General features: G+C 40.1%; 2 protein-coding genes across 4 annotated transcripts in view; both read right to left on the bottom strand.

The window, feature by feature from the left end:
- Positions 1-771: 771 nt before the first annotated feature.
- SMAGP (small cell adhesion glycoprotein) lies at positions 772-15,667 on the bottom strand. 2 transcript variants are annotated; one of them, XM_063293778.1, is made up of 5 exons: positions 15,511-15,667; positions 10,084-10,221; positions 8,185-8,260; positions 2,917-2,994; positions 772-1,024 (listed from the first exon to the last, which is right to left on the bottom strand). In XM_063293778.1, exons 3-5 carry the CDS (start codon positions 8,216-8,218, stop codon positions 849-851), a joined length of 288 nt encoding a protein of 95 aa, XP_063149848.1. In that variant the 5' UTR covers positions 8,219-8,260; positions 10,084-10,221; positions 15,511-15,667; the 3' UTR covers positions 772-848. The 2 variants fall into 2 exon arrangements, with proteins under 2 accessions (XP_063149848.1, XP_063149849.1); XM_063293779.1 differs by lacking the exon at positions 15,511-15,667 and adding an exon at positions 13,802-13,964.
- Positions 15,668-16,158: 491 nt separating this feature from the next.
- BIN2 (bridging integrator 2) overlaps positions 16,159-27,579 on the bottom strand; it is a 35,035-nt gene continuing 23,614 nt past the window's right edge. For both annotated transcript variants that reach the window (XM_063293771.1, XM_063293772.1), the window contains 3 exons: positions 20,629-20,700; positions 20,277-20,372; positions 16,159-17,520 (listed from right to left, as the gene is read on the bottom strand). In XM_063293771.1, coding sequence (XP_063149841.1) covers positions 17,410-17,520; positions 20,277-20,372; positions 20,629-20,700 — 279 coding nt within the window. In that variant the 3' untranslated portion in view covers positions 16,159-17,409. The remainder of the gene's footprint in view (positions 17,521-20,276; positions 20,373-20,628; positions 20,701-27,579) is intronic.

The raw sequence follows: 27,579 nt of genomic DNA, 5'->3' as shown, positions 1-27,579 counted from the left end.
CTCATGCAATGCATTAATGGACATACATGTTATTTCATTACCATTCCTCTTGCCATACTGGAAGTGTAGATATTTCCCTAAGAGTGTAAAGCATCTGTTTGAAACTGGGAATGCAGACGTTTCTTCATAGAACCAAAGGCTTGCTGTGCACAGATCCTTGGCTCGTTGCGGGAGTAGATTGAATAAAAGAGCCATCAGGGAAAGGGTGAGAAATACTCATCTTAAGAGGAAACAAGGCAGCTCATTCCTCGGAGCCTTGGAGTAGGTTTGCTCAACTAAAAGCAGTACCTGTAGGGCAGTTTCACGAGGCACTAGAAGTTCTTGACGCCTCACTTCTGTATGTGGAGGCTTGTAACAGCAGAGAAGCAGTTTTACATGTTAAATATATCATACATTTGGATTGGCATGGGTTTTATTTTTGCTGTATGGATGGATAAAACGTAAAAATAGATAGCTACCATTTAGGTCAATATTCACCTTGGCATTTTCTTTCCTATACCAGATAGCCAACTATTTGGGGTTAAGAGGTGGTAGATCCTCTGTTTGCCTATTCTAATTTTAAGTAATTGGAATTGGACAGAGTGATGACCACAGTAGATTTCTGCATTGTAATCTGACTTTTTCCTATCTCAGGGTTGCATCACTGCAATCCATAAATAGTCAGCCTGTGTGCTGCTGTCAAGGTTTATAACTCCCATTTCACTGCTCTATTTAAGCCTGAGCTCCATAAGTATATAAACAAAATTAAATAATACAGCTTTAATTCCTTGATTAAAGGAGTGACAAACCTAATACCTTTGTTTATTTAAGATATGACAGTCCAAAACATGGCAGCAGTCTAGTATCTTCTATATGAAATATTCTTCTTTTTCACGTTTATAGGGGAAGTCTTCCATTTGGACTGATCCCTCTGGATCTGCTTCAGGTTGTTCATAAGTGTGATAGCTGCCTTTATTCTTGTACAGGTAAATAACAATTAGCACGAAGACTGAAAGGAGAGTGAGAAAAACCACGGCGATAACAGCTTGAAACAAAATAGAGAAAGGAAACTGTTTAGAACCGATAGTTTTTAAGCAGATCTAACAGATCAAGCTTTCAGTTATCATTAGCCTGAGAACAAGCTGCTACCTTACCTGCTTGTTTCTCTGTAACAGAGATCCCTCCTTCCCTTTACCATTTTATCTATCATTGTGTTTGTTGGCATTAAGAGCACAAATTTCAAAGTAAAATCTAGAGTGAGTTTGTTAAGGGCAGCTAACGTTAACAGTGGTTAGAACTATAGCCATCTAGGGACCCCAGAGCTTTTCAGGCTGAGTGACCTCCTGCCTATGACTCTGAATGGTAGGACAAGATTAAAGAAATGAAGCAAAGCAGCACTGAAAGATGAGGAATTTATGGAGGAAGGAACATACAGCCCATTCATGATCTTTTATTTATGATTAAAAGTAAACAGGGTTTATGCTCAGGGGTGTATTTAAACCTCTAATACAATGTTTCTCAACCTCAGCAACTTTAAGCTATCTGAACTTCAACTCCCAGAATTCCCCAGCCAGCTACACAGCTTAAAGTTGCTGAAGTTGAGCAACACTGCTCTAATATATACAAGATTTTAGACAACATGGGAATTGGAACAGGATCGAAACCCTAACTCCACTGTACAACGCTAATTGTGATCTACCTTGGGCTCCCATTGAAGGAATGGGCACACAGCAAATGGATTTCCTATAACCAAACTATCCTGGCTGTTTTTATATTTGTGTACCAACCCCGCCTTTGCCTACTAAGTCACATTCTTCCTGAATCTGCAAGCCTTCACTTTTCAGATTCATTTATGGCAAGGTTACATAATTTCCATAACAGTACAAATGCTGAAATTGCCAGGATTCCGCCCTTTAAGAATTACAGCCCTGATCTACAAAAGACTTAAGTTCCTAGCCTCTAACGGGAAGATAATGTGGCTCCTTCAGAGGTTATGTCAATAGCAGCAGAATAGGCCTCTAAGGTGGTAGTCCCCTGATTGTGGAATTCCCTACCCAGAACTATATGCCTGGTTCCTCTGCAGGGTGGCAGTATAGTTTTGTTAAATAATATGGCTTGAAAACTCACTGGTGTTAGCTAAGGTTTCAGCACTGGGGTAAACAAGAAAGAAGTTTTGCATAATAGCCCCATGTACTAGATGAGTGATTTTGTTCCCCAGCAGAGCTCTTTACCATTTCCTTTGAGTCAAAATATGAAACACATGCACAGGAGGTAGAAGCCTGCCTTGGAACATGGAACTTGGATGATACCAGTGCAAGGTTTTTAAAAAAGTGTAGATCAGGGATGGAAGCTGCCACTACTCCTAGGGTAATGACACACTGCCAAAAATGAATGGTATAATGCCCTGCAGATTTCTATCAGGAATATAAAGTGTGCTAAGTGGGCTGGCTGGGTGTCCTTGGGCCAGTCCCTCTCTCAGCCCAACCCACCTCACAGGGTGGTGGTTGTGGGGAAAATAGGAGGAGGAAGGAGTATTAGGTATGTTCGCCACCTCTTGATTTACTTATAAAAATAATAAAGGCGGGATACTAAATAAAATAAAATAAATAAATAAATAAAACCCTCGGGATAAACAAGACCAGCATCACCCACTTGCCCTTGGATGCCCCAAAATGTTCACACTGTGCATGTCTATGTACATGTGTGTGTGTATGTACTCGTATACATACATAAAGCTCAGCCATTGGCTGAAAAAAATTCCTGCCCTTGTGTCAAAGGTATGCTGGTCTGATCTAGGAGTACAGCCAGAAGGCTCTAACACATCAGATACAGAGGCACATCTACCACCTGCAGTCTGTGCTACTGGCTTTCCATTAGTGCTCTGTGGCTGAGTTGGCGTGCAGCCCCTGGTTAGCTCTGGAAAGATACTGCGAATACCTCCTATAACAGCCATATTGGCATCCTCTTGTGATGTAGGTGTGTTCATCTTCTTCATAAATGGACTGGTCAGCACCCCTTCATGGAGGAGAAAAGAGGGAGATGTCAATATAGCAGCAGATGGAGCACTTGATTTGGACCAGGAAATCCAGATTCAAATTCCCTTCCATCGTGAAAATCAGAGGGGATGGATGCAGTAGCTGTTTTTTTCCCTTCAGTCTAACCTACTGCCCAGAGTTGTTAGACTGACAAGAAGAGCAGGAAGGAGCAATGATATCCTTGGGGAAGGGATGAGACTAAATATATTAATATATATATACCGAGTCTTTCAGAAGCATGCATGCATGCATCCTACACACACAGACCCACACACACACACTCATTCCTTTTCTACAGGAAAAAAGTGTATGCAGCAAGATGAAGTGCTGAAGGCATAATATGCAGCGACAATTGCAAAGCAAGAACTTAAAATGATTAGGGACAAATACTTTTGATGAAATAACTGGCACCCACGGCCAAAATGCAAGTGGAAGAGAAGTGCCGCTGAAGTGATGGAAGAGTTGCTCAATAAAAGCCTTCAACCTTTGGCTCCAGTTACAAGGCAGAAGCAGGTCTGTTCTGTAGTGTTTTCAGGGCTTAGGTAATCAGGCTTACTCAGTGAATATCTAATTATGTACAGCAGTGGAATTGCCAGCAGGAACAAATGTTCTGCCAGCAGCTCATTTCTAAAGATTTCGAAAACTTGCCAGTTACTTAGAACTATATTTGGGAGCCAAACGCTTTGCAAGAATGTATGACAGGGATCTTATACGTATAAGGGCCTCTGAGCCAGACCAATGTTTTTCAGGCCACAGATAAAGACCTTTTCCCTCCAAACTGCGTTTTCTTCCAAGGGATCCAACCACATACACATCTCACCCTTTTTTTCCCCTCCCCTGCTGCAATATTGGATTATATCTACGAAGCACTAATTTATACTCTGTCCATCCAATTAAAATCATCAGTAGGCACAAAGAAAAATATTATGCATGAACAATCTATAGATTTGTCTGGTTAGCTAAAATTGATGCGTGGAATCGTGCCTTTTGTTCCTGTCCCTTTCCAGGTTATCCAGCATTTCCACTTCTGCAGAAATGAGCATCTGTTTAACAATAATGTTTAGACTATGTATGCATAACATGCTAAGGCAACGTTTGTTTAACCATGTCTTTTTTACTAGAACATAAAGGGCCAAGTTTATACCCAATTTAAGTCATAACCCATAGTTTATAAATGACGCTGCCTGGGTTTAAAACAATACAAACAAGCAAACCACATTTTGACTTAGTCTCTCTTGGAACCAGCCTTTGTTTGGCATCACACACTAAGCCATAATATAGTTTGTTTGGTTTTAGCTTAGTATGTTGTGTGAATACATTTAATTTTAGTCTATTCAGTAAGCAATGCTTATGCCGACAATGAATCCGCATGATGTGTAAATGTAGTTTCTAGGCTGTTTAAGAGACACTTATTTCCCAGTAAATAGGCTCTGCTCTCCCTGAAGAACTCTGAACTTTTCCTGAAACATTAGACCAATTGCAAACATTCTGTGACATTATCACCAGTTCATCCAGTAACTATTTGGAGTAAGCGAAACAGAGTCAGAGGAGAGGGGGGAAAAAAAAGCTGAATGAACAAATGGGTTTCCTATGCATGCAAAGCTCACAATCTATGTTGCATATATTAGCAAAGAAACAAATGATAGTAGGAATGGTAACTTTTGGGTGCCTTTCAAAGTGCTATAATGTACTTCCTGACATTTGTTGCAAATTATTATAGCTCCTTCCCAGAGAAGGAGCAGAGGGATGGCTAGTGGTAGGAATGATCCTCAGTCTGATTGTCTTTGCCTATATACGCAATATACTGGGGAATTAGAGGCCTGGGTTATAGAATGGGCTAGATTACCACAATATAGATTACAAAAGAGATACCACTATTTAACATTCTGTTCTACAAACAAAACAGAGATGACTTGAGGCTTAAGAAGTATTTACTTAGTAAATTATTTGATCACAGGCTTTTTTCATGACAACCATATGCAGCTACAAGCCAGCATTTTAAACACTGCATAATGTATAGGTATAACTACAACCAAGTTTACACAGTGATAAACTATGGCTTACAGTTGAATGAATTCACATAACATGCTAAGCTATAAACTACGATTAACAAACCACAGTGGCTAGTTCACAAAACATATCTCAGGACAGCCCCTTCTGGGAAGTTTAAAGAAGCTCACAGGCCCAGATTCCCAGTGCAGAAACATTAAGACAGTCATCAACAGCTACGGAACCTCCTGAACCAGATTCATACGAGACACTGAATCTTGATGTGGTTCGCATGGTTTGGCTTAATGCAAAATATAAACCTGCCCATTGTAACTGGTAAACCATGGTTCAAGGCTTAGCGTAATGCATGGGCTGAAACACTGTAGCTTGTTTAACAAATATTAGTTTAAAATGCAATGTGAGTGTGAACAGAAAGGTTATTGTCCAACCTGAGCCATTCTGTTGTCAAGCCTAGCATCAGTTGAAGAACTCTAGGCAGCTGTTGGCATTCCAGGACTCAGGTTGATTGGTTGTTGGTTTTCTAGGGTTATATGCCATTCTAGTCATAGCGGTCTCTGAGTGGCTTATATACTTGAGGGCAATAGTAGAATTAAAAATGTAACCAAAAAAGTCATAGTAGTACAGCCCAATTTCAACTGCATCAGACTCTGAAGCTTGCTGAAGAAGCCAAGTCTTGATCACTTTTTGAAAGCCCCAAAGAGCAGTGGGTGATTTGATCTCCTATCTAGAGAAAGGAGAAAGTGATTGAGATACCATGACCCCAAGATCCCTGCTGATGATACTCCTTAGCTAGGGGAAGCCTTCTCTTTGTGATCCTGAAGATACCCTGGTCCTGAGACATGTAGGGTTTTAAAAGTGACAACCAGCACCTTGAATTTTACCTAGAAGCAAACTGGTAACCAGTGCAGTTCTTGAAGCATTGATGCTATATAGGCAAACTGACTGGTGTGGGATCTCTGTGTCCAGAAAGAACCAGATTATGAACCAGTTCTAGCTGGGGAATTCTGGGAGTTGAAGTCCACACATCTTAAAGTTGAAAAGATTGAGAAACACTGCACTGAGCCATTATCTGATTTATTTGGTTTCCATTTTAGCATGTTGTCCCAGTAGCTGCTGTGATTTGCAAACCAAGCTTTTTACGAATATAACCTATTTTGGCTCAGTCAGGAAACCATGATTAAAAATCATGGCTCAGTACAGTGGGTGATCCCTAACAATTAATTTATGTGTGTATCAAGCTTAGTGCTTATACAGGTTCATGGGAACAGAGGAAATACCAGCTAAATGGGCTTCAGTCAATGAAGGGTATGATGAGTCCTCCCTTCCATTTCATGGCTGTTTCAGCAGCAGAGGAACACCACTTCCCTATGTTTTCAGAATGATGAAAGAGGAAGGAAATTGGCCAGAAACAAAGCTGAAGCATTTCTACAAATATTTATATGCACAGAGACATCCACATTCTTATCATTTGGGCAAGACATCCACATTCTTATCATTTGGGCTCACAATTTACACTAAGCCGTAATGTAGCTTCCTTGATTTGGGCTTCTGGTAGAAGCCACGGTTGTAACAAAACCATGCACTAAGTGTCATGATGCCATTGTGCAAATTACACACACTTACACAAATTGTGAATTACATACTCGCATCATTTTGCATACCCCAAAATGTCCAGAGAATGTAATTTGTGATGATTGGGTGCTGACATCATGACACATGAAATATTGTTTGCCCTCCCCCTGCATATATGCCCCTGAATGCGTGTATCAAAGTCATATGGCTTGTACTCCATAGCTTTTGTACTATCTTGTCATCTACTGTTCACAGATTTGAGGAATAGTGCAGAGCTGAATATATCAATTTCTCTAAATACTTCAGCATTCACTTTTTCTGAATTCAGATTCTGAGAATGCCAGAAGCAACCCAGTAAGCCAACACAGCAACAGGAATGAAAGCTGGGTTTTCACACATACACGCACAAAAACCTGGTCGTTTGATGTAGCCTGCACTGAGAATGCTTGTGGAGTAAACATTTAGGACTTAAGCAAACTTAGGTGAATTGAAAAAAAGTTCAGCATATATTTTCAGTATAGGTTAAATCTTAGCACTCCCAGCCTATACAACAGCAGCTGTCCTTAGAACTGAAGAAGGATTTCCGTCCCTTTCCATCAGGGTAATTGTAGCTATATTGTTCTCATCTGAAAGGGTGGTGGACATGCCATTCATCTAAACTTTGCTATTTATTGCTCAGTAGGAGTAACTGGGCTGAAATTCGTGTAAAAGGCTTTGACAGAGTTATGCTTTGTCACTATGGCCTCTGATTATTATAATGGGAAATACACTAAACTTCCAATATTTAACCAGCTTTTTATCTGCACGTCTTCACAAGCCTTAGGATTACTGTAGGGTTAATTGAATTCCAAGTCCAGGGAAATGTTTCTTTATCCACTGGTTAGAAGAATATTGGGCAGGACACCAACTGAGAAAATCTGTAGCTTGCTCTCTTGTAGTCTGCAATATTTATATTACCACTCACATAGTTTTATTTGCAGTTGCAAATAAAGAAAATTAAAGCTAGAGGACTATTTTGTTTAACCTGCAGATGGTACAGTAAATTGCTTTGGATTTGCAAGTTATATTTTATCTTTTATTATAAAAATCTCTGATTACAAACAAAATCTAATGGAATGGAACCATGATATATAGCTTAGATTTACATATTACACTATGCTTTATGATTTATTGAACAAACCATGTTTAAACCCAACTATGGGTTTATTTGTCTATGTGGGCCCAACTAGAAGGAAGATGTCTCCTGAGGATTTTCTCCTTTGTTTTGCTACTGCCACCTCTACCTCTTGATTCAAAAGTGAAAGAAGATAACAATCTTCTCCCCCTCCCCCTAATAATTTGTATAAAGTGGCTATATAGTTATTAGATATTGTACATATATTTTTAAATCCCTATCCACAGTTTCTCAATAAAAAAAGACTCCGAGCTGCTCATTTGAGTGGGTCAGGGGGAAAATAATTTTCCACATCCATCATTTTGCAAAGTAGCCTATTCTCCACCCTAGACAATGACAGATTATAACAGCAAGTTTTCCTTTCTCTAAAAAAGGTTTCTATCATATCATCCCCTTATTCCTCAGTGCACTTACCTGTGGCTGGTGATGGTGTTGAAATAGCTGCCATGGCATCACCCTTCTTCCTTGGATTGTCCTAACTTTTAAAACTGTACAATTTTTTGAAGCTGAAAAAGCCAAAACAAAGAAAACCAAAATGGATGATTTCTAGATAATGCTATTAAAAGAAATTTACCAGTTCATCATTACTGCTGACCCCAGTGTGCAAGCTGATATTATGAATAGCTGCTGCTTCTCCTCTGACATATCAATTACAGACTAGTAATTCTAATAAGTAATACTGCTTGCATTTTTAAACAGGCTTACTAAAAAGTGCACCCTAAGGACCTTATTATGGTCCATCAGGTCAACCCTGCAGTTTTCTTGGCAACATTTTTCGAAAGTGGCATGCCAGTGCCTTTTTCCTATGGCTGAGAGATACTCACTGGCCCAAAGTCACCCAGCTGGCTTCCAGGCCTAAGGCAGGACTAGAAGTGTTAAGTAATACTGACTGAATTTCTAAACAGGCTTACTGAGGAGTACACCCCAAGGAGCTTACTACATTAAAATTTAAATAATTATTAGCAGTGCAGTTTTATCTGTGACTCTGAGGTTCTTTACAAAAAGGGAGGAAGGAGAGGATTGGTTAAAAGCAAGTACTAGGACTTCTGAACAGGCAAACAACCTGTGAAGTTCTTTTAAAACTGGCAAGTTATCAGAGCAACCAGGAGCAATCACATCTCTGACTGCTGCATCCTGCTCTGAATGAGACTTTCAGATTATTTTCAGAAGCAATCCTGCTTGTAATACATTTAAAGCTGGGATAACAGAACAAACAAGCCAAGGGGTTGACTATCACCATAAAGAGTTGAGGAAAGAGACTAACATTTCTAAAACAACGAAAGCCAAATGCGTCAACATCTATAGACTCACAGATCACAAAAAGAACAAGTGTGAGAAAGGAGTGGTATAAAAAGAGATAAAAAGATGATCGGATGGGGGAACTGCACAGTTGAAAAATTAAGAGACAGGACAGTTCTGAGATAAGACCAGGAACATGACAGTAAGAAGCAGTTAGGCCAAAGGTAAAGGCTAAAAGATGAAGATCAGGATAGATGGCAGAAAGCAGTTGACTCATAGAATGATTAGAACGACTACAGAAAAATCCAACTTGAATTCCAGGAATTCTGTAATAGGAGGAACAAGTGACAGATCTATGTCCAGACTTAAAATTCGGGGTGGGTTACTGGGTTTAGCTCACCCCATATATTCAACAGGGAAAAGGGAACTAACTACAGGCAAGGAAGTCAAGCTTTCAAAGCTAACTGCTTTTTTAGTACAGTACGGTGACCATATTTTCTTGGCAAAAATAATAAAGGACAAACCTTTAAAGGGCAAATCTGAAAGAGGTTCAGAAGGATTAAAAAAATATATTGTTTGTGTTTATAACTTTGCTTTACAAAGGAAAATACAAGCGCAAACCAAGAAAATAAATAATTAAATTAAATAAATCTAAAGGACAGCTTTCTGAAATAAAGGACTGTCCTTTATAATAAAGAAGGTATGGTCACTGTATTTTTTGGGGGTGAGGGAACCTCAATTCCAGACTTAGCAAGCAAAAGGGAGCTAACGTGGATTGACTCTGTCTGGGTTCATCCCACACATTTAACTGGGTTACACACACAGCCCACTGTCTGAGCTAGCCCACAACTCTATACAATAACCTAACTCCATGCACTAGATTTGCCCCACATGTTAAGCCATGCACACTTAGTGTGTTGTGCAAATGCAACCACTGCCCTCGTTCAATGTGCTGTGTGAACCCAGCCTGCCCCAGCTTCTAGGCCTCTGCAGGGCTGTTTTGGTTCAATGGTGGCCAGATTCAGTTTGGTGGGAAGAGGAGGCAGAGAAGAGCAGCAGGGGCCATAGGAGGAGGTAGCCTGCCTCACCTCCTGGTCTTGGTTTCTCTTCCCTGAAGAAGCTCAGAGCTGCAGAGGGTCCCCGCCAGGCCCCATCCAAGGCCTTGAGTAGCCAGGCAAATCTGCACCAGAGGCCACACCTTCTGGTCTTGGCCTAGGAGAGAGAAGGGCAGGAAGTCAGGAACTGGAGGACTGGGAAGTTTGAGTGTCAGGCCTCTGCTGCGAAGCCATAGGAAGCACACTGTCCTTGGTGTGTCATGACAATAGCAACACAACAACCCTTCATTAGAATGTACTGATCTCATAATATATCACAGGAAAGCTTGGAAGGGGAACTAGTTTGAAACAGCACATTTTGAAAAGGAATCGCATGTGAAATGGAATCTGGAATGGCAAGATTAGCTGCTCTCCATTAATCATTTCTCCATGCTAATTATTATTTCCAGTTTCAAATTTTCAAAAGGCATCCCCAAATGTGAATCTTAAAATGATATATTAGAGAGGGTGAGTGTGTGCACGCATGTCATACTTCTTCCTCTTGGACATTTTATCCAGCACTAACAACCACACGTAGCCCAGAATGGTTTGTGACACATCTACTTAATGGTCATTTTGGCATGGAAGACCATTTTTTTATTTTCTGAGAGATCTGAGATGCAGGTTAAACAATGCTATGCTTTAAAAAAAATAGCTGTATGCTTTTAATACTTAAATGTTTTTTATTTACATTTTAGTTGTTTCATTCATTTTGTAAATGAATACATTCGAGGGATGGTTTAAACATACTAATACAGTAATAAATGAATAGGACATCCATATGCTATTGTATCTGTGAAAATGGTTAGAAGAAAAGATCAGAAGCACATATGAAGATTCTCCAAGAATTTCTTTGGTGCTAAGAGGCAAAGTCGTATCGATAAACGATAAAAATACATGCCCGCTTAACTATGCCATGCCTGATTGTAGCTAAAGAAAGCCACCAATGAAATTTTTATCTTCCTGAAGAAGGCACTCATTGGCTCTGTGAGTTGGGTCAGGATGTAGTACTTCTCCCTTGTTTGCTATTGATACCACTCCTTGGTTTACACCCCAGATTGGTAAGATTTAACACCCCTTTTTATCTAGAAGGTAACGTGGACATTCTTCATCACCCCTGAGCTAGTGCAGCCCCTGTTGTCTTACTAAGTGAACAACATAGAGGGGTGGTAGACATGAATCCTTGAGAAATAAACAACGCTGTATGCATTAAAGTCTAACGAGCAATGAAATCTAAAAAAATCTTTAAATGGAATGAAGGATTAGGTATCAAAAAGAAAACAAAAGCAAGTTGGTCTATAATATTCCACAACTTACTTGTAAGGCATATAATCAAGATGTTTCTTGTTGAGAAAAGATAATCTATTCTTAGGTAATCACATTCATAGGGAAAATGTCCTTCCCAGTTTTAGAACTGCTGCCACCCTCTCACCTACACATTACAATAATAAAACGATGGCTAATCCCAGATTTTAAGAGCAAGCATCTCTTGGGCCTCTTTAACCACTGAAATTGCAGCAATGATGACTGAAAGGAGATGGGCTGCTCTTGGGTTGACAGCTGATGCCATCGTTCTATCTCTACTTACCATCGTGTATTATGCTAATTTAATCTTCATGACCTTCTCTCCAAACTCAGGACAATACTGGTTGCTTTTTATGTCATCTTTGAGTCATATTGAAGTCATACTGTTGCAAATACAACCCCCATCACCTAGTAAGGAATTACACTCCAGTCTGAGAAAAACCACCGTGCAAACTTACACTACTTATTCCTTTTTGATTACATATAAATTTCACTTTATTCTTATCCTCAGTTCTAATTTTTGGCCAGTGATGCTCTTAGCATTCCCCAAAGCAATTCTCAGTGGTATGGTTTTAAGCTGTAGAATCATGCAAGGGGACAACATGCATATGTATAACAACAAAATTATGTTTTGAAAAGCAAACTAACATGCAATTATTACTGAAATAGAGTGCTGAGCTACAGATCAATATTTATATATATGAACATCTGGATGAGTTGTTGGATGTTGCCATAAAATGGATACTGAATAAAGAACAAAAAGCAAAATATAAGTGTATGGAGATGGTGGAAGCAGGGGTGGTTTTACAGACAGAAAGATATAAAGAATCAGAATGAATGGTGTTGTTCTAAGTAGATTTTGTTATATATTTCTTTTGCATTCCTGTAATTTTTTTGGTTTACTATTTCATACTTTTCTGTGGTCTGCATAATGCTGCTTACCCAAAAGGTAATAGCATGATGGATATGTATGTTTATATGCATTTAATTTGGATATGTAGCTTGGGAAACAAGGTGTTCTCTGTGTGGCCTCAAGCCACTCCTAGGCAGAGTTGTACCTCTTTTGAGGAATTAGAGACACAGTTTTACAGTTCTCCTGGGTTTCAGGCTGTCTGCTAAAAATACAAGAAACCTATTTTATCAGTGAAGAGTAATATGCCAGCTGCCACTCTGGATTACAAACATCTGGAGTCAGAGTCCCCTGCTCTGCTACTCATGGGTGGTGCTGTCATAGTTCTTACCATGCTTCTGTGTTAAGAATAGAAAAACATGGAAGACAAATTATGTTTGGAAACCTCCACCCTCCCACTCTACCCATCCCCTTTTGTGATTGAGATTGTGCAATTAGAGTCTCATCTAGAAGCAGAACAATCTACCACTCCCAGAGATAGGAGAAGGACCTGCTACTCAAGACTAGAGGAGGCTGTACTCCTCCAGATGTTGCCGGTCCTACCATTCTCCCCTCCTATTAGGCCTATGGACCAGCCACCTTCTGGACATCACTCTCAGGATATCCTGCATAGGCAACTGGTAAGGAAAAAAGAGAGCCTGTTTGGTGTAATGGTTAAGGCACCAGGCTGGAAACCAGAAGACCGGGAGTTCTAGTCCTGCTTTAGGCACCAGCCCCTCTCTCTCAGTCCTGAGAAGGAAGCAGTGGCAGACCACTTCTGAAATCTTGCCAGGAGTCAACACTGACTCGAAGGCACACACACAAGGAAACAAGACAGTCTGAAGAGCTTTGTGTCTTAGGGACAACAAGCAGGCTTCTCCAGTTGTGAGTTAGGTTGCAAGGGATGGTCATTTGGCCTCAGTTTAATGCCACATCCCAGTCTGCCACTTGGAACAGTTCCTTCTTTTCACTAAATTGTGGGTTAACCCTGCTTTGTTATCTCTGCACTAGATTAAGGTGAGGTTTCTACGGCTAGCTGGAAATTCTAACGGGCCCACAAAGCAGCTTCCCAAATGCCAACAGGAACAGAAAATACGAACACGTAGCACCTCTTTGTGTCAACAATACTGTTTACCAATTTGGTTTTGGTCTGTTTCAAAGTACTAATTATGGCCTTTAGACTTCAACTCTCTGGGATTGGAAGTCCTTCGAGACAGATGGCTTCTACCATTACCACATCACACAACTATTCCAACTTTTCTTCTTTCACAGATTGTGTCTGTGTGTGTGAGTTGAGAGGAAAAAAAGAAGGAAGAAGCAGTGTGGAAGTATGGAGCATACACATGGAAGATTATGATAATTGGGGTTTTTTTTTGTAGGATTTCATGGTCCAAGTAGAGCCATTATACAATAAAAGCCTCCTCTGAAGCACCACAGGTTAACAAAAGAATCACCTTCACCCATCTAAGCACTTCAGTTATTATTTATAAGATTTATATTCCACCTTTTATTCAGGAGCTCCAAGCTGCATACAAAGCACTCACTCCTCCCATAATTTAGGTCCTTTAGGTCACCGACAAGGTCTCTGCTCATGCTGGTTGGAACACCAATATTGGGGAGGAGAAGCAGCAGAGTTTTCTGAGTTGTGGAAATCCCTTTGTGTGGTTTTATTTCTTTTACCTTTGGTCCAAGGCCTTCAAGAAAGTTATAAAAAAACGGATTTTTAAAGCTGGCCTTTCCCTAATATGTATCTCTCACAGAACTTCAAGCCTGGTTTGAATTATTTGATTCTGATGATGGTAGTGATTTTGTTATGTGCTTGTGTGCAGGTGCTTTACTGTTGTTTTGAACAACTGGGTGAATCCAGATTCTAGATAGACAAATAGCACAATCCACTAAGAAAAATTTGAACAGCATTATTTGGCTGGTTCAACAAATCACTGATATATCCAAACCACATGTAGTCATCTGAATGCAATCCAGTTTTTTTGCAATTCTGGTAGCCTTAACACAATTTTGGGGGGCAGGGGGAACTGATCAAATATATGTTTGTTGCAGCTTTTGGTTTTTCTGATTAAGTTGTCCAGGAGTAAAATATGAAAGATATGTGAAAGAACTGTGAAAGAAGCAGGAAGCTATTACATTAGCCAAGGAAAGCAAGTATTATCTGCAGTGTAGAAATTGCTCCCTATCTGTTGCCTTCTAGTCAGATTGCAAGGTGGTAGCATATATGTGTTTCAGCTAAACAGCTTATCAAGGGGCTGATGTTGGGGAGAAGAGCAGATTTGCTCATTAGCTCCTGATGAGCTTTGTGAAAAGAGCTAGGAAAGTTGCACACCCTACCATTGAGTATCATGGCCGTATCAATTAATTACAATTAAATTACTAATAAATTGATCATTTGTCTCCCTTCTTCTCAAAAGTGCTTATCTCTTCTCATTGCTCTTCCTTTGTTTCCAATTGTTCTTTCCCAAAGTAGTTTTTCAAGAAAGGGAATTCTTTAAAAAATGTGGTGAAGTGGATAAGAAGACAGTTGTGCAATTGCATTTTACAAAATTGCACATAATCTGTAGCATGGCTACTAATCAGAAGGTGCGCAGGAATTCAGTTCTGCAGATATCATGCTATAAGTTTGAGAACAAATATATTAGTTATTCCTGCCTCCCTGATATCATATGCTTGTGTTCTTGATCAGCACACATTTATCACTTAAATGAGGATGGAGGGATTGATCTAAAATGACCAATGTAAATTAAGTGTGCTGCATATTAAAAGTATCCTCACATACCTACTTTGTTTTTATAAAAAGTGAAACCAATTCTGTAGAATGAAGCAGTCATGGTGATTCTTCTACACTTCTGACTTCCTATTTACTGTATGTTCCTCATTAATTCATAAAATATAGATGACTCATATTGATGGATGCCAGATTTGGAGAGTATGCAATTATGAAGAATTTGATGGCAAAAGGCTAAATCAGCTGATTCTTTTTAGACTCCCCTATTGCCACCCTGCCAAATCAAAAAGCAATTAGAATGAAAGAAAAAGAAAAAACTTTGCATCAAAGCCCTCACTTATATTTTATCTCTACAGGTTTCAAAGCTTTCTGATCACGTAGTTCAGAGCATTTACTCTATCCCATATCTAGAAATAATTTTATTTTCAATTAATCCTGGGTTTAAAAAACAAGCTCCTTCCCTAACCAGTTCTTACCTGATTGAAATGATCCTGGGTGGGGGGAAAGTAATACTGGCTTGATAAATTTGCTGAATTTCTTGCCCAGCTCCAGCTAGCATGGATATTTCTTCTTACTCCGGTTTCCTCCTGTGGCTGCTTTCTAGCTTTCTAGTGGGTAGTCTAAGGCGTTCCCCTGCCCATCTCACCTTTCCAGTTTCGCTGCGTTGATAATAAACAGCAGAGTCATCAGAATGCTTATTCCTTAACTCTTTGTAATGCCAATGAGAGAGAGACAGCCAGGAAGACAAAGCCCACAATATTCTCATGTCACTTATTAATAACACAGGACAGTTTGGTTCAGCAGGAGTCACTTTATTCAAAGCTGCTGATTTTACCAAAAGAAAAGATGGGGGTGGAAGGGGGGAAGATTCATGCAAACCAGTACAGCTTATGTAGTAGCCCCAAACCACTGTTTTTTTCTGGAGTCACGTAAATTGGGATCAGCGGAACATACATAATAGTGAGCTGCTAAAGTTTGGGGATCGTGCAGCATCTCTGCACAGAAAATGCTTCTGAGATGTTCTGTGGGTGAGATTAGCTTTCCCCAAACTAGTGTCCCCTCAAGCCCGCAAGCAATTGTACCTCGAAAGATGCATAGAGCACCGAGTTGAAGGAATCAGATAAAGGTGTTTGTATTTGAAATGCAGACATATTTTATTATGTGTTAGGCAGAAAAGAACTACCATTATATCAACTTCTACAGATACAGATATATTTACAATACATAGAAAGGTATCAGAGTGATCAAGCTGGAGGAGATAGGTCAATCAATGTTTACCACCCATGATCATAATAAGATGGTTCAAGCAAACAACGGTTAGAGCTGTAATCCTAATGCCTTGTTTGTAGGTGCTTAAACCAGACATCTCTAGTTAGAGGTGTGGTCTGATATGACAGAAAACCAAATATAATGTGCTTGACAACATGACAAAATGGGTAATCTTGGAGGAACAGGGAAGAGCCCAGCAGCAGTTGAGCGTGGGAGGCAGTTCCAGGATTCAAAGGAGTTCAAAAACATCCTCTATTTCATTCATTAACGCCAGCTCCTGACTAGAGATTCTTATATACAAAAAAGCAGTAAGATTGTTCCATAACAAACAGCTTCAAACTACAAATAGACCAATGGCATAATTAAGTGATTCCCCATAGATGGGAGAAAAATCCCTGCACACACAGAATTACATGTTGAGGGAGGAGTCTTTTTCTTGATATATATGTTTTCTCTGTGCAATATGTTTTATACATGAACTTTAACGTGTGAATTCCGAAGTGATCACTTCATCATGTAAAGCTTCCTTAGGTTTCTCCTCCCTCTCATCTTTACAAAACAGAAGTTAATCAGCCTTCTTACTCTTCTCACTCTCTGAATCATCATTTAACTTATACTAGAAAAGCATGAATGAACTGGAGTTATTAATCGTATTATTTTCCAGTAGATGAATGCAATGAAATCTCATTTAGTATTGTTACTGAGTCAGCAACTAGTTTCAACAGAGAACTTCTCTGAGCAGACAGTATGGGGAACTGGGCCAAAACTCCCAACCGCATCCTGCAAAGTAGACCACCAGACATTCTGTCATATGACCCTTTATGGTGATGTTCCATTTCAAAAAAGTGCTTAAAGGGCCAAGCAGAGGCCCTCAGAGAGATGGATTTCTCTCAAAGGCTGCCAGTTGTTGACCCATAGTAGATGGGATCCAAATTATTCAAAGGTACATATATCATAAATATTGCCAGCTATATGGTATTATACTGTATTGGCATGAGGCAGCTAGGCTGAAGGAAAATAAAGATTTAATAACGACCTCAGAAAACCAGATTTTGGAAAATATGGCTTTCCCTGTCTTCATTCAGCTGCTGCCTCAACTTTTGAGCTTATTTCAGAGGGACAGATCTGATGAGGACTTGGGGGAAAATGCCTTTCTGCAGCATGTCTTGGTTTTCCTTCCAGTCACTTTCCTTTATTCCCATCCAAAATCCTTTTTCCTAGAAAAGAAAAGGAAAGGAAAAAAAAAACTTCAGCCAGAGCTTTCCCATAAGCACAAACCCTATTTGTTATGATTTAGAAATTAGAAAGGTGACTTGAGTCCTTATGCATAGAAAACAAGTCTTCAAAGATGCTAGTCGTAGGACCTAACAAGTGATGGCCTTCATTATGCTAACAGATCAATGTCTCTAAGGGCTTCCACATATCTAAAACTGCTAATTTGCCTTTGTTTGTTTGTTTGTGCCTTCAAGTCAGCGTTGACTCCTGGTGACTGCCTGGACAAGTCCCTGCAGTTTTCTTGGCAAGATTTCAGAAGTGGCTTGCCCTTTTGCTTCCCAGGGCTGAGAGAGAGAGACTGGCCCAGGGTCACCCAGCTGGCTTCATGCCTGAGGTAGAACCAGAACTCACAGTCTCCCAGTTTCTAGCCTGGTGCCTTAACCACTGCACCAAACTGGCTCTCATATCTCTCTCTCTACCTCTCTATACACACATACACACACACAAGCACACACACACATTACTACTTTTGTGGGAAGGGACTGATCAGTGTTGTTTCTACCAAAGGGAGAGCGAGAGAGTTAATGATTAATGGAGGGTTATTGTCATATCAAACACATAGATACAAAGAGAGAGAAGTAAATAGACCTAAAACATTATGGCAGCAGCAATAGCAGCTCTGTTGTCTCTCTAAACAGCATGGCACTTTCAGCAAGGCTATGTCATTTGCATAACAAGTAACTCCAAATTATATCTCATCTTTTGTTAAACGGAGGTCCTGCTTTGCAAGGAGGAGAAGGCCCAGGGTTCAAGATGCTTGAAGAAGGCAAGGCATACATCACCCCAAACTATGCAGAGTCCAAGACTGGATCAAGAAATCAGCTCCTCCGAGTGCTCTTCCTTTTAATCTCTGAGCAGTCCCTAACCTCTGTGCCTTCTGTAGTTCAGTACAGTGACTGCCCCTCCTGAATTGTTCTAGATCAGGGGTTCAGACTCAAAACTATCTTGAGTGTGCATGAGGACTAGTTCATTAGCTCAAGGGCCACAACACTGAAACCTTTGGGTACCTTGATATAAAAGTCCCTGATGAGTTACAGGCAAAGGGTATTACCATATGCTCTTGAACATAAATGTATTAAACACTTTTTAAAAAATTACCAAGAAGCCATTTCATAGCTGGCAGCATTTTTCAATTTGCTTTTGCTACTGGGTTGATACATACTGCATTTTTTTCAATATCATATGTAGGGTGATATAATCTAGGAATCCTGTCTTACCAAGAACTGCCCAAATCCTGCTTTTCTTTTTCTTCTCTCTTGTGCTGAGCAGAGAGATCTGGCTTTACTTTGCTGTTTTCCTCATTAGCTTTCCCTTCTCCTTTCTCTGTGCTGGGCAGAGTCCTTCCTTCCTAGCAGAAAAATCTAGCTTGTGTGCATGCTCTTTCCCACTCGAGACCCTCATACAAGGTGACCAGGTCTGGTCTTCCTCTTCAATAATACCTCTTTCCCTCCCTCCCTCGAGCAGCCCAGCCCCATGGTCCATCTTCCTTGGCCAAGTGTTGCCTCCCTACTGCCCCACCTCAGAAGCAGCACCTGCCACAGAGAGCATCAGCAGATGGTGTCAGCCCAATCAGGTAGACCAAGAAATCAATGCCATATAGGTCAGGACTACTTTTATTGAAACAGCTATAGTGACAGTCTTACAAGTCTGGATGTGCTTCCCCCTCTGAGATGTTTTGTCAAGTTACTTTCTTGGCCTGGATTCAAGCCCCTCTTATCCGAGTGTTGCCTTGGTAGCAGCTCTTCCTCCCATACTTCAAGGCCATTACTAGTGCCCTCTACAGGTGGGGATTCCCAGAGGATAATGCTGTTCTGTACGAGAAGCCTATGGGCATCACCTGCACAGCCCAGTCACTCAGGGTCCAGTGTTGGTGGCAGATTTTCCAAGTTGGGCCAAAGAAGTTGTAAGGTTATTCCTGTCATGTTGCTCCTTTTGCCAGAGCCCTTACCATGGCCCATCCTGTGTGTCTATGTGGTATTCAACTCACTGGCTTTGCTGCACAGTGTCCTCAGTGCCTAGAAACATGGTTGCAAGCTGCAGAAAAAAGAGGGTTGCATGGGGCACAAGGACCATGAGTTTGAAGTCATCACTCATTGCCAACCTTTGATTAAAAAAAAAAACTTCCAGGACTCAAGAGAGTGTAGCTGGTGGATCAGGCAGGAAGCTATCAGAATCTGTTAGATGGGAGTTGCATCTGGGCAGAATGTGACCCATCAGTGGGCAGAGTAGAACATGATGCATCTTGAGCAGAACCTGACAGGAGAGCTGATAAGTTTACTACCTTGCCCGACCGCAATAGTGTTTACTACTCAGAATTTGGTTTCACCAGACTGGCAGAAAAAAAAAGATAGCTATGAGTGCTGTGCTAGGACTGTAAAATCCCAAACGCAAATCTTCATTTAGCCTGGAAGGCCACTGGATGCTTTTGGGCCAGGCACTGATTCTCAGCATAACGAACCTCATGAGGACTGAGGGGGAGTGGAAAACATTGTCAGAGGAAACACAGCACCTAAATATAATAAATACGTCTATCAGTCCTGTCTAGGAACTGCAGAGGGATTTGACCATGCTGGCTGGATCTGCTGGGAGCAGCATTTCAGTACAAATGGGAGAACTGTGGGACACCCACCTCTAAGTTAAAGCCTCATTTGCCAAATACATTTCAAATTGTCATGCCAAGCAAGTCCCCTGATGTTACCTCCGCTTGTACATCTGATATGACAAGTATGATCTCTCCTTCCCCAAACTGAAGATGGTTGTCATCCTCTGAAGTATGAGCCTGGGTTGCTTGAGCCTGGAACATAAAATGTGAAAGTAATAAAAGAATGCAGCTTAGAATGGGCAATTCAGCTCCTCATCCATCCATCACCTGCCCCCAATTTAATAGCACAGAAAAGGCTGAAAAGAATATTTAAAGTAAAAAAAAAGAGTCAACACAGGCCTCAGCAGCCAAGGTTTGGGATTAACACCCTCCCTTAATCGAGACCTAGGTTTTTATGACTCATTACACTTTAACTGGGAAAGCCTAAAAGCCAGCTGCTGCTTCTTACCTTGAACAGGAAACCCAAGGGCAGCTTATTCTCATTCTCTTCCTTATCCTCTGGGAAAAAACTAGGAATAATCTGAAGCAAAAAGACCATGTGGTTATTTAAGGGACAGAGGAAAAGGATATCACCTAACTGTCAGGAGATCTGAAATCAGATCCCTGATCTTCAGATATCTGGGGACTAAAGAGGTAGCAGCCTTCTGCAATAAAATGAGAAGGGCTTTCGGCATCTTACAGACAGACAGACAAGATTCTGACCAGGGTTTCCCCTGCTGTTAATCCATGTAGCTTGGTTGCTTTTGGCTTGCTGATGTATGGACCTATCCATTATGGTTTACCATTATGAACCAGGCCAGTAAATTCAACAGATCATGGTTAAATTCTGGTTTCAGTGCAATCCCAGCTTAGTGCCTAAAGGAAATGGAAAGGAGAGATGACTACCATTGGGGGGGGGGGAGAATTCCTTCCTTGTGAAACCTCCAAAAATGCCTCCTTAAAAATTCAAAGTGACTTTTTACAATCAGAGATCAGGTGAAAGAAAGACTTCGTTACTGTAATTGGAGTTCCCTACTAAATAAAAACCTTGCCTGTAATGAAACCCACAGAAGGACAGCCCGCATTCTTTAGAATCCCTTTGTTTTAGCCCCTTATGATTCTGGCTGTTTAATTTCTTGTTCGAGTGAAACGCTGCAGTATGTATATTAATTGCATTGATAATTTAGTCATTAGCAGCATGCAGAAATAGGCCCACTCCCTCACACGGTGAGGATGACATGAATTAGCTGGCTCAGCTCACTCTGTTGCAGTTATTAATGCATCTCCCAGCCGATGCGCTTCCTATGTTGGAAGGGATTCTAGAGAATGCGGACTGTCCTTCTGTGGGTTTCGTTACAGGCAAGGTTTCCATTTAGTGGGACACCTACTTGCATATGGCCATACCCCTTCTGCAGATAATTGATCTCCAGTATGTGGAGGAGGTTGAGCTTGTCATGGTTCTGTCCAAAATCAAGGCATTCAGTCGAACCTCTGATCCCTTCCCCTGCCCTGGAAAGACTGGAGAGCTAACTCTTTTCCTCTTTGGTGCTGTGCATCCTACAAATGCTGGAGCAGCCTTGGTGCTCTCTGATCCTATGCCTTCAGTATCCCTGTTTGTAACGTTTCTCTCTCCTTCCTTCCTGGCCATTTCTGTTAACCAGAGGTGTCCTCCAGAGGGGACAAAGGGGTAAGTGACCAAATGTGCCTTATGATAGCACGATGCTAAACCCACAATGGATGTACTTGTGTCAGACACTGGGAAGCAAGGAGCTAAGGTCAGAGTTTGCAGAATGACATCACAGGTGCACATTGTTTTGATTTAAACTCGGTTTGTTGCAGTTGCCTATGGACAGATCCTCTTGGCTCCTCCAGCCTATGCACAAGATGGTTCAGCAATAGCTAAGGGACCCTGGCATGGGCCACTTAGTAAGCAAGTTTTCACACCGGGATCTCTCTCTGTAATGATCTGTGGGAATATCCTTGAGAGACAGGAGGAGGAAGAGCCACAGCCAGGGCAATGGTTGGATAAGAGACATCGCAGCCCACAGCAGGAATAGGGGTGAAGAAAGCATCTCAAAAGGGACCCTCCCTAGTTCTCTGGAAAGTACAAGTAAAGGAGGGGAGATGGGCTTTCAGACTTGCAAGAATCTGTTACTGTAACCTAACAATAAGGGTAGTGTTAGTACTCATGGTTTTGGTTTCTTGTCTGGACTACCTCAAAGGGTTGACATTCTCTCTCTCTCTTGTGATTTCCAGTACCAGCTCTCTATTTTTCCCTCTTTTACAGAGAACCTAGCCTAGCAAGCCACTGTTCAAATTCTGCTTGGTTTTTTATTCTCATTGGCTCCATCCAATTTCCTAAGATCTTAGGGGATCTGGGTACCTTTTACAAGTACAGATAGGTTTCAATTAGTGCAGTTAATGAATCTCATGAAACGGTCACATTATTCGAATTTGTGCTATTTGAAGTGATATTTCTATGGAAACTATGGTAGTTGGTTCCAGCTTAATGGAAATAGGCAATGAAAAATTTTAATCATAAATTTTTATATGTATATTAATGAAATATTACAGTAAAGGATAAAAAGAATATACTTCTAATTTGAATTTATAGTTAACGAAGTCACAGTTATAGAAAGCAAAATCAAAGCAAAAAAATTCTACTGTAGATTCGAGGCATTCCAATATCCTGTTGGATGATTATCAGTGTCTAAAACCCCAGCCATAACTATGCATGCGCTAGCTTCAATTATGCATGCGCTAGCCTCGCATTAACTGAATTTTGGCTTGCATTAAACATGACCTGATATCAATTTACAATTCGCACTAAATCAAATATCATGTTATTCAAACTCACACTAACCATGATCTACATGTAGACAAAAACACATTTTCATCAACACCTTCAAGCATGAGCAATAGTATTACCTTCACTTGTTTTCCTCAGGAGCATTCAGCCCAAGCCAACCACCCCTCTTCTTCAAGTTTCTAGACTCTTATAAAGGATCTCTCCCTCCTTCCTTAATACTTGGCCCAGAACTCTTTCAATCTGGAGTTTGTGCCTGTATTTCTGCTTGTCTCTCCCATGCGCCTTTGAGGACTGCATTGTTGTATAGGAAATATCATCCCATGTAATTATTAACCTTTAAACTAGGTTTACAGCCTATAGGCCCACAATATCAGAAGCCAGGGGAGGACTTCCAGGAAAGAAATGGCAAACTGACAACAGCTCCACTAAAAGAAGAGCCAACGACCGTGGCGGAATGAAGAGCCAGCAAGTAGACCAGCTCTTCGTAATTCCTCTTGGGACAAGGAGAGGACTTGAGATCGCCCACAAGCGCTCCAGACAGTTGCTCTTCATGATGAGACCACAAGACAGTGGTCTCCAGTGGGTTTAGAGCTCTGGGAGATGAGGGAATAGCCATCTTTTTGCTCAAACCATAGTCAGCACCTTCCAAAGGATGCTGGGTTCGCGTGCTTCCTTTTCTAATCACTTCCACAAATTGCTTGTTAACTGCTTTTCAGCTATTAGAACCGTTGGATTGACAGGTTTTATAGCACCAGGTGAGTTTCCTTCAATCCTTAGCGAAAGAAGTTACCCCCGGAGGTAAGGCAGGCCCCCACTTTCCTGGCCTTCCAGAAGGGGGTTAAGACCTGGTTGTGCCACCTTGCTTGGGGTAGGAGGGGAGATACCCAATCATAGGGGTGGTTGGCACCTTGATGGGGCCAATGATAACACTGTTATTCACCATCCTGAATTTCATATTTCATATTTCGCACTTTTATATTTATATGTATTTATATGTATATGTATATTGTTTTATTTTAACAATATGTTATTCTATTTTTAACTGTTTGTAAACCTCCCAGAGACGTTGTTACAAATGGGTGGTAAAGAAATATGACAAATAAAATTTAAGGGCTTAAAAAAATTTTTTTTTAATAAACAGCAAAAGGGTGATTAGAACTTTGATTTTGAAAAGTTACAAACAAGCTAAGGGTCCAGATAGATTTGAAATAAGAATCCTTCCCATGGGAAAATGCTTTTGTTTTGAATTCTCTTAAAAAACAACATGATAGGATGAGACTTTGAACGTTGGACACTAGAGGGAACCATAAGGAACTGAAGATTACAATTAAAGGAGGAGAAAACTTAAATTTGACCTATTAATACAGAATGGAGCAAAATACTTTAACACTGGACATATTGAAGGATATTTTTGAACAATGGACCCAGAAGTTAATTTTAAGAGTGTCTACATCTATAGATAGTCTCTGTTTAAAAGATGTTATGGAAGAGGAACACATTTTACTGGACAAGATTGAAACTGATCTGAAAGTAGATTTTAAAATGACAGGCTACAAGAATGACATGGAAAAAGATGCTACCCTAGACATACAAAAGAAACTGGCTGATGTCTTAATAATTAAAAGGGATATACAAATAACAAACCAAGAGAGTGACCTGGATAACTTTTCTGTGTTGGATTTACAAAAGAGGCTTGTTAAAGCTTTGAAGAATTTTGTGAGAAGGGACAAAATAAAAATGAAAATAAATCAAGTTCTAGGACATTATTTGAAGGGACTAAAGATCAAAATGGTTAGAAGTAAAAAGAAGAAATATAAAGTTGGTTTATCTGATCAAGGTTAAAATAGATATGTTGTTAATTCTGGTAACTTTTAACAGACTTTTGCTGATCAGGACTGAAGTGACAAGGCTTTAAGGATTTGTTTAAAGATAAGAGATGGGATATGGGAAGAAGAGATCATTTGTTGCATTTTAAGAGAAGGTGATAAGTTATTAAAATTGTTTATACTTCTTGTGATGAAGGGGGAAGTCACTTTATTTCTTTTCTTTTTCTTTATTATGTTCTTATTTTTTCTTTTCTATTTTTCTTTCTATTTTTTCTTTTCTGCACTTCCTAATTTTTCTTTTTCTTTTTTTGTTTTGTTTTTAGTTTGTATTAGTTTTTATCTTTGTAATTTTTAATAAAATTACTATTAAAAAAAAGGACTCTGGAGCTCCTTCCCTTAAAAATATTTGCATTCCACTCCTTCCCTCACATTATCATCCTGACACCAAGGCAAATCTGTTCTGCTTGGGCAAACCTTTAGCAAATGTAGGAGTTTGTTAAAGACCATCAGCTATACATTGCTTTGGAATTATTTTTATTATTATTTTAAAGGGACTTCATATTTCTTTTGAGGATTTATTACCTACCCTGAATATTGTGGTAAAAAAAGTGAATTATAAATATTTAAAATATTTATATGAGTGCTATGGAAAAGTTTAATTGAAGCATATTAAAAGTTAATTAGGAGTTCACTTCCAGAGGAGCATTTCTTTCAGGGATGAATGTCCAGGGATTACTAATATGTATACAACTTCCACTCAAGGAAATACGTCTGGGCAAAACGTATCATCCCAGGGTTCAAATGGTACATTTGGGTGCTCTCAGGCAGCACTTTTATTGGTCAATTGCCTATGAAAAAATACAGATTTTAGAGAAGAAATAAAGAAAATAAAGAAAAATAGTGAATAGATAAGAAATAAAATAAGAAAAGTGAAAGAAAAAAAAAAGAACATTGTAAAGAAGTGGCGTTTGATCTTTACAGCAGTTATAAATGCATTATAAATGCATTTACCCTCTCTAAGATTACATCATAATCTCCTTCTTTCCATAGTTTACCCTTTATAATTGTGAAACCCATAAATCACAAGTTCCTTTTTTGCTTTCTTCAGCAAAAAGTCCATAACGGGTTTCCCGTCAATAATAAATGAGGTTATTGTCCTTTCCCTAATCAGACAAGTCAATTTTGCCATCTCTGCTAATTCTGTCATCGTCACCAGCCATTCCTCCACTGTGGGTGTTTCAGAGTCTTTCCATTTCTGTGTGTATAACTGTCTTGCAGCAGTGATTATATACAAAAACAATGTTCCATAGCTCTTTTCTAATTGTCTGTCCATTAGTCCCAGGAAGAAAAGTTCTCGTCTCGGTTGAATGTTGATTTTAAAATTCTTTGTATCACTGTGTGTATTTGAACCCAAAATTTCCTGGCTTCTTTTTGAGTCCACCAGGCATGATAAAATGGCCCTTCACGTTGCCCACCTTTCCAGCACATTCTCTCGTCATGTTCTTACTACAGAAAATCCATTCAGGAAAGCAAGAAGGAAGAGCTGCACACTATCTTTCAATGGCCAGAAGCCAATGGAGGTATCTTAGGAAACCATTATGGATGTTTAGGGAATTTTGATCAAGCTAAAAGATGTATGTATAGGAAATGGAAGATGGTTTAACGATCAAGGGAGCTATACCAGCAAATAGTTAATTTCTGCAGAAAGATTTTTAAAAAGTTTGGTACAAAAGGAACTTAGGTTCTCAGAGAATCTAAAAGGAATAAAAACAGTTTTTGGGCCACGTACTACTGTACTACTAAAAGGAAGAAGAGAGGGTGGGCCTGCTGCTTGGAGAAGATGTAAGATGTTAATTGGTGATGAGAACTGAGAAAGCGTTTTGTACATCAGTTTTATGATATATATATAACAAAAATCTTCAGCAAAGGATCGTTACCTTGTCGTGGTGCTGGAGCTTGAGCACCTCAATGATGCCATGAGCTAAACCGTGAAGGGCCACCCAAGATGGGAAGGTCATGACAGAGAGGTCAGACTAAATGCGATCCCTGGGGAAGGTAATGGCAACCCACCCCAGTATTCTTGCTGTGAAAACTAAATGGATCAGTACAACCAGAGATATGTCAGTATACCATCGGAAGATAAGACCCCCAGGTCGGAAGATGGTCAAAATACTACCGGTGAGGAACAGAGGATGAGTTCAACTAGCCCCAGACGTGATGTGACGCAGCTAGCTCAAAGCCGAAAAAACGGCTAGTAGCCGACAGTGCTGGTGGTGAACGGCGAATCCGATGTTCTAAAGATCAACACACCATTGGAACCTGGAATGTAAGATCTATGAGCCAGGGCAAATTGGATGTGGTTATTGGTGAGATGTCAAGATTAAAGATAGACATTTTGGGCATCAGTAAACTGAAATGGACTGGAATGGGCCACTTCACATCAAATGATCACCAGATCTACTACTGTGGACAAGAGGACCACAGAAGAAACGGAGTAGCCTTCATAATTAATAGTAAAGTGGCTAAAGCAGTGCTTGGATACAATCCAAAAAACGACAGAATGATCTCAATTCAAATTCAGGGCAAGCCATCTAATATCACAGTGATCCAAATATACACCCCAACCACAGATGCTGAAGAAGCTGAAGTAGAGCAGTTCTATGAGGATCTGCAGCACCTACTGGACAACACGCTGAAAAGAGATGGTATTTTCATCACAGGAGACTGGAATGCTAAGGTGGGCAGTCAATTGACTCCTGGAATTACAGGTAAGTATGGCCTGGGA

This window comes from Candoia aspera, chromosome 2 (assembly GCF_035149785.1).
Source record: "Candoia aspera isolate rCanAsp1 chromosome 2, rCanAsp1.hap2, whole genome shotgun sequence".
Taxonomy (NCBI): domain Eukaryota; kingdom Metazoa; phylum Chordata; class Lepidosauria; order Squamata; family Boidae; genus Candoia; species Candoia aspera.
The sequence above is the reverse complement of the archived record's forward strand: the minus strand, read 5'-3'. Positions and strand labels throughout refer to the sequence as shown.

Bases quoted from the DNA above. Each gene is read 5' to 3' on its own strand.
- SMAGP (XM_063293778.1), bottom strand. From the start codon at position 8,218: ATGGCAGCTATTTCAACACCATCACCAGCCACAG. The intron at 2,995-8,184 runs GTAAGTGCACTG...TCCTCCATGAAG, and splicing joins AACACCATCACCAGCCACAG to GGGTGCTGACCAGTCCATTT. The intron at 1,025-2,916 runs GTATTCGCAGTA...TTTTGTTTCAAG, and splicing joins CAATATGGCTGTTATAGGAG to CTGTTATCGCCGTGGTTTTT.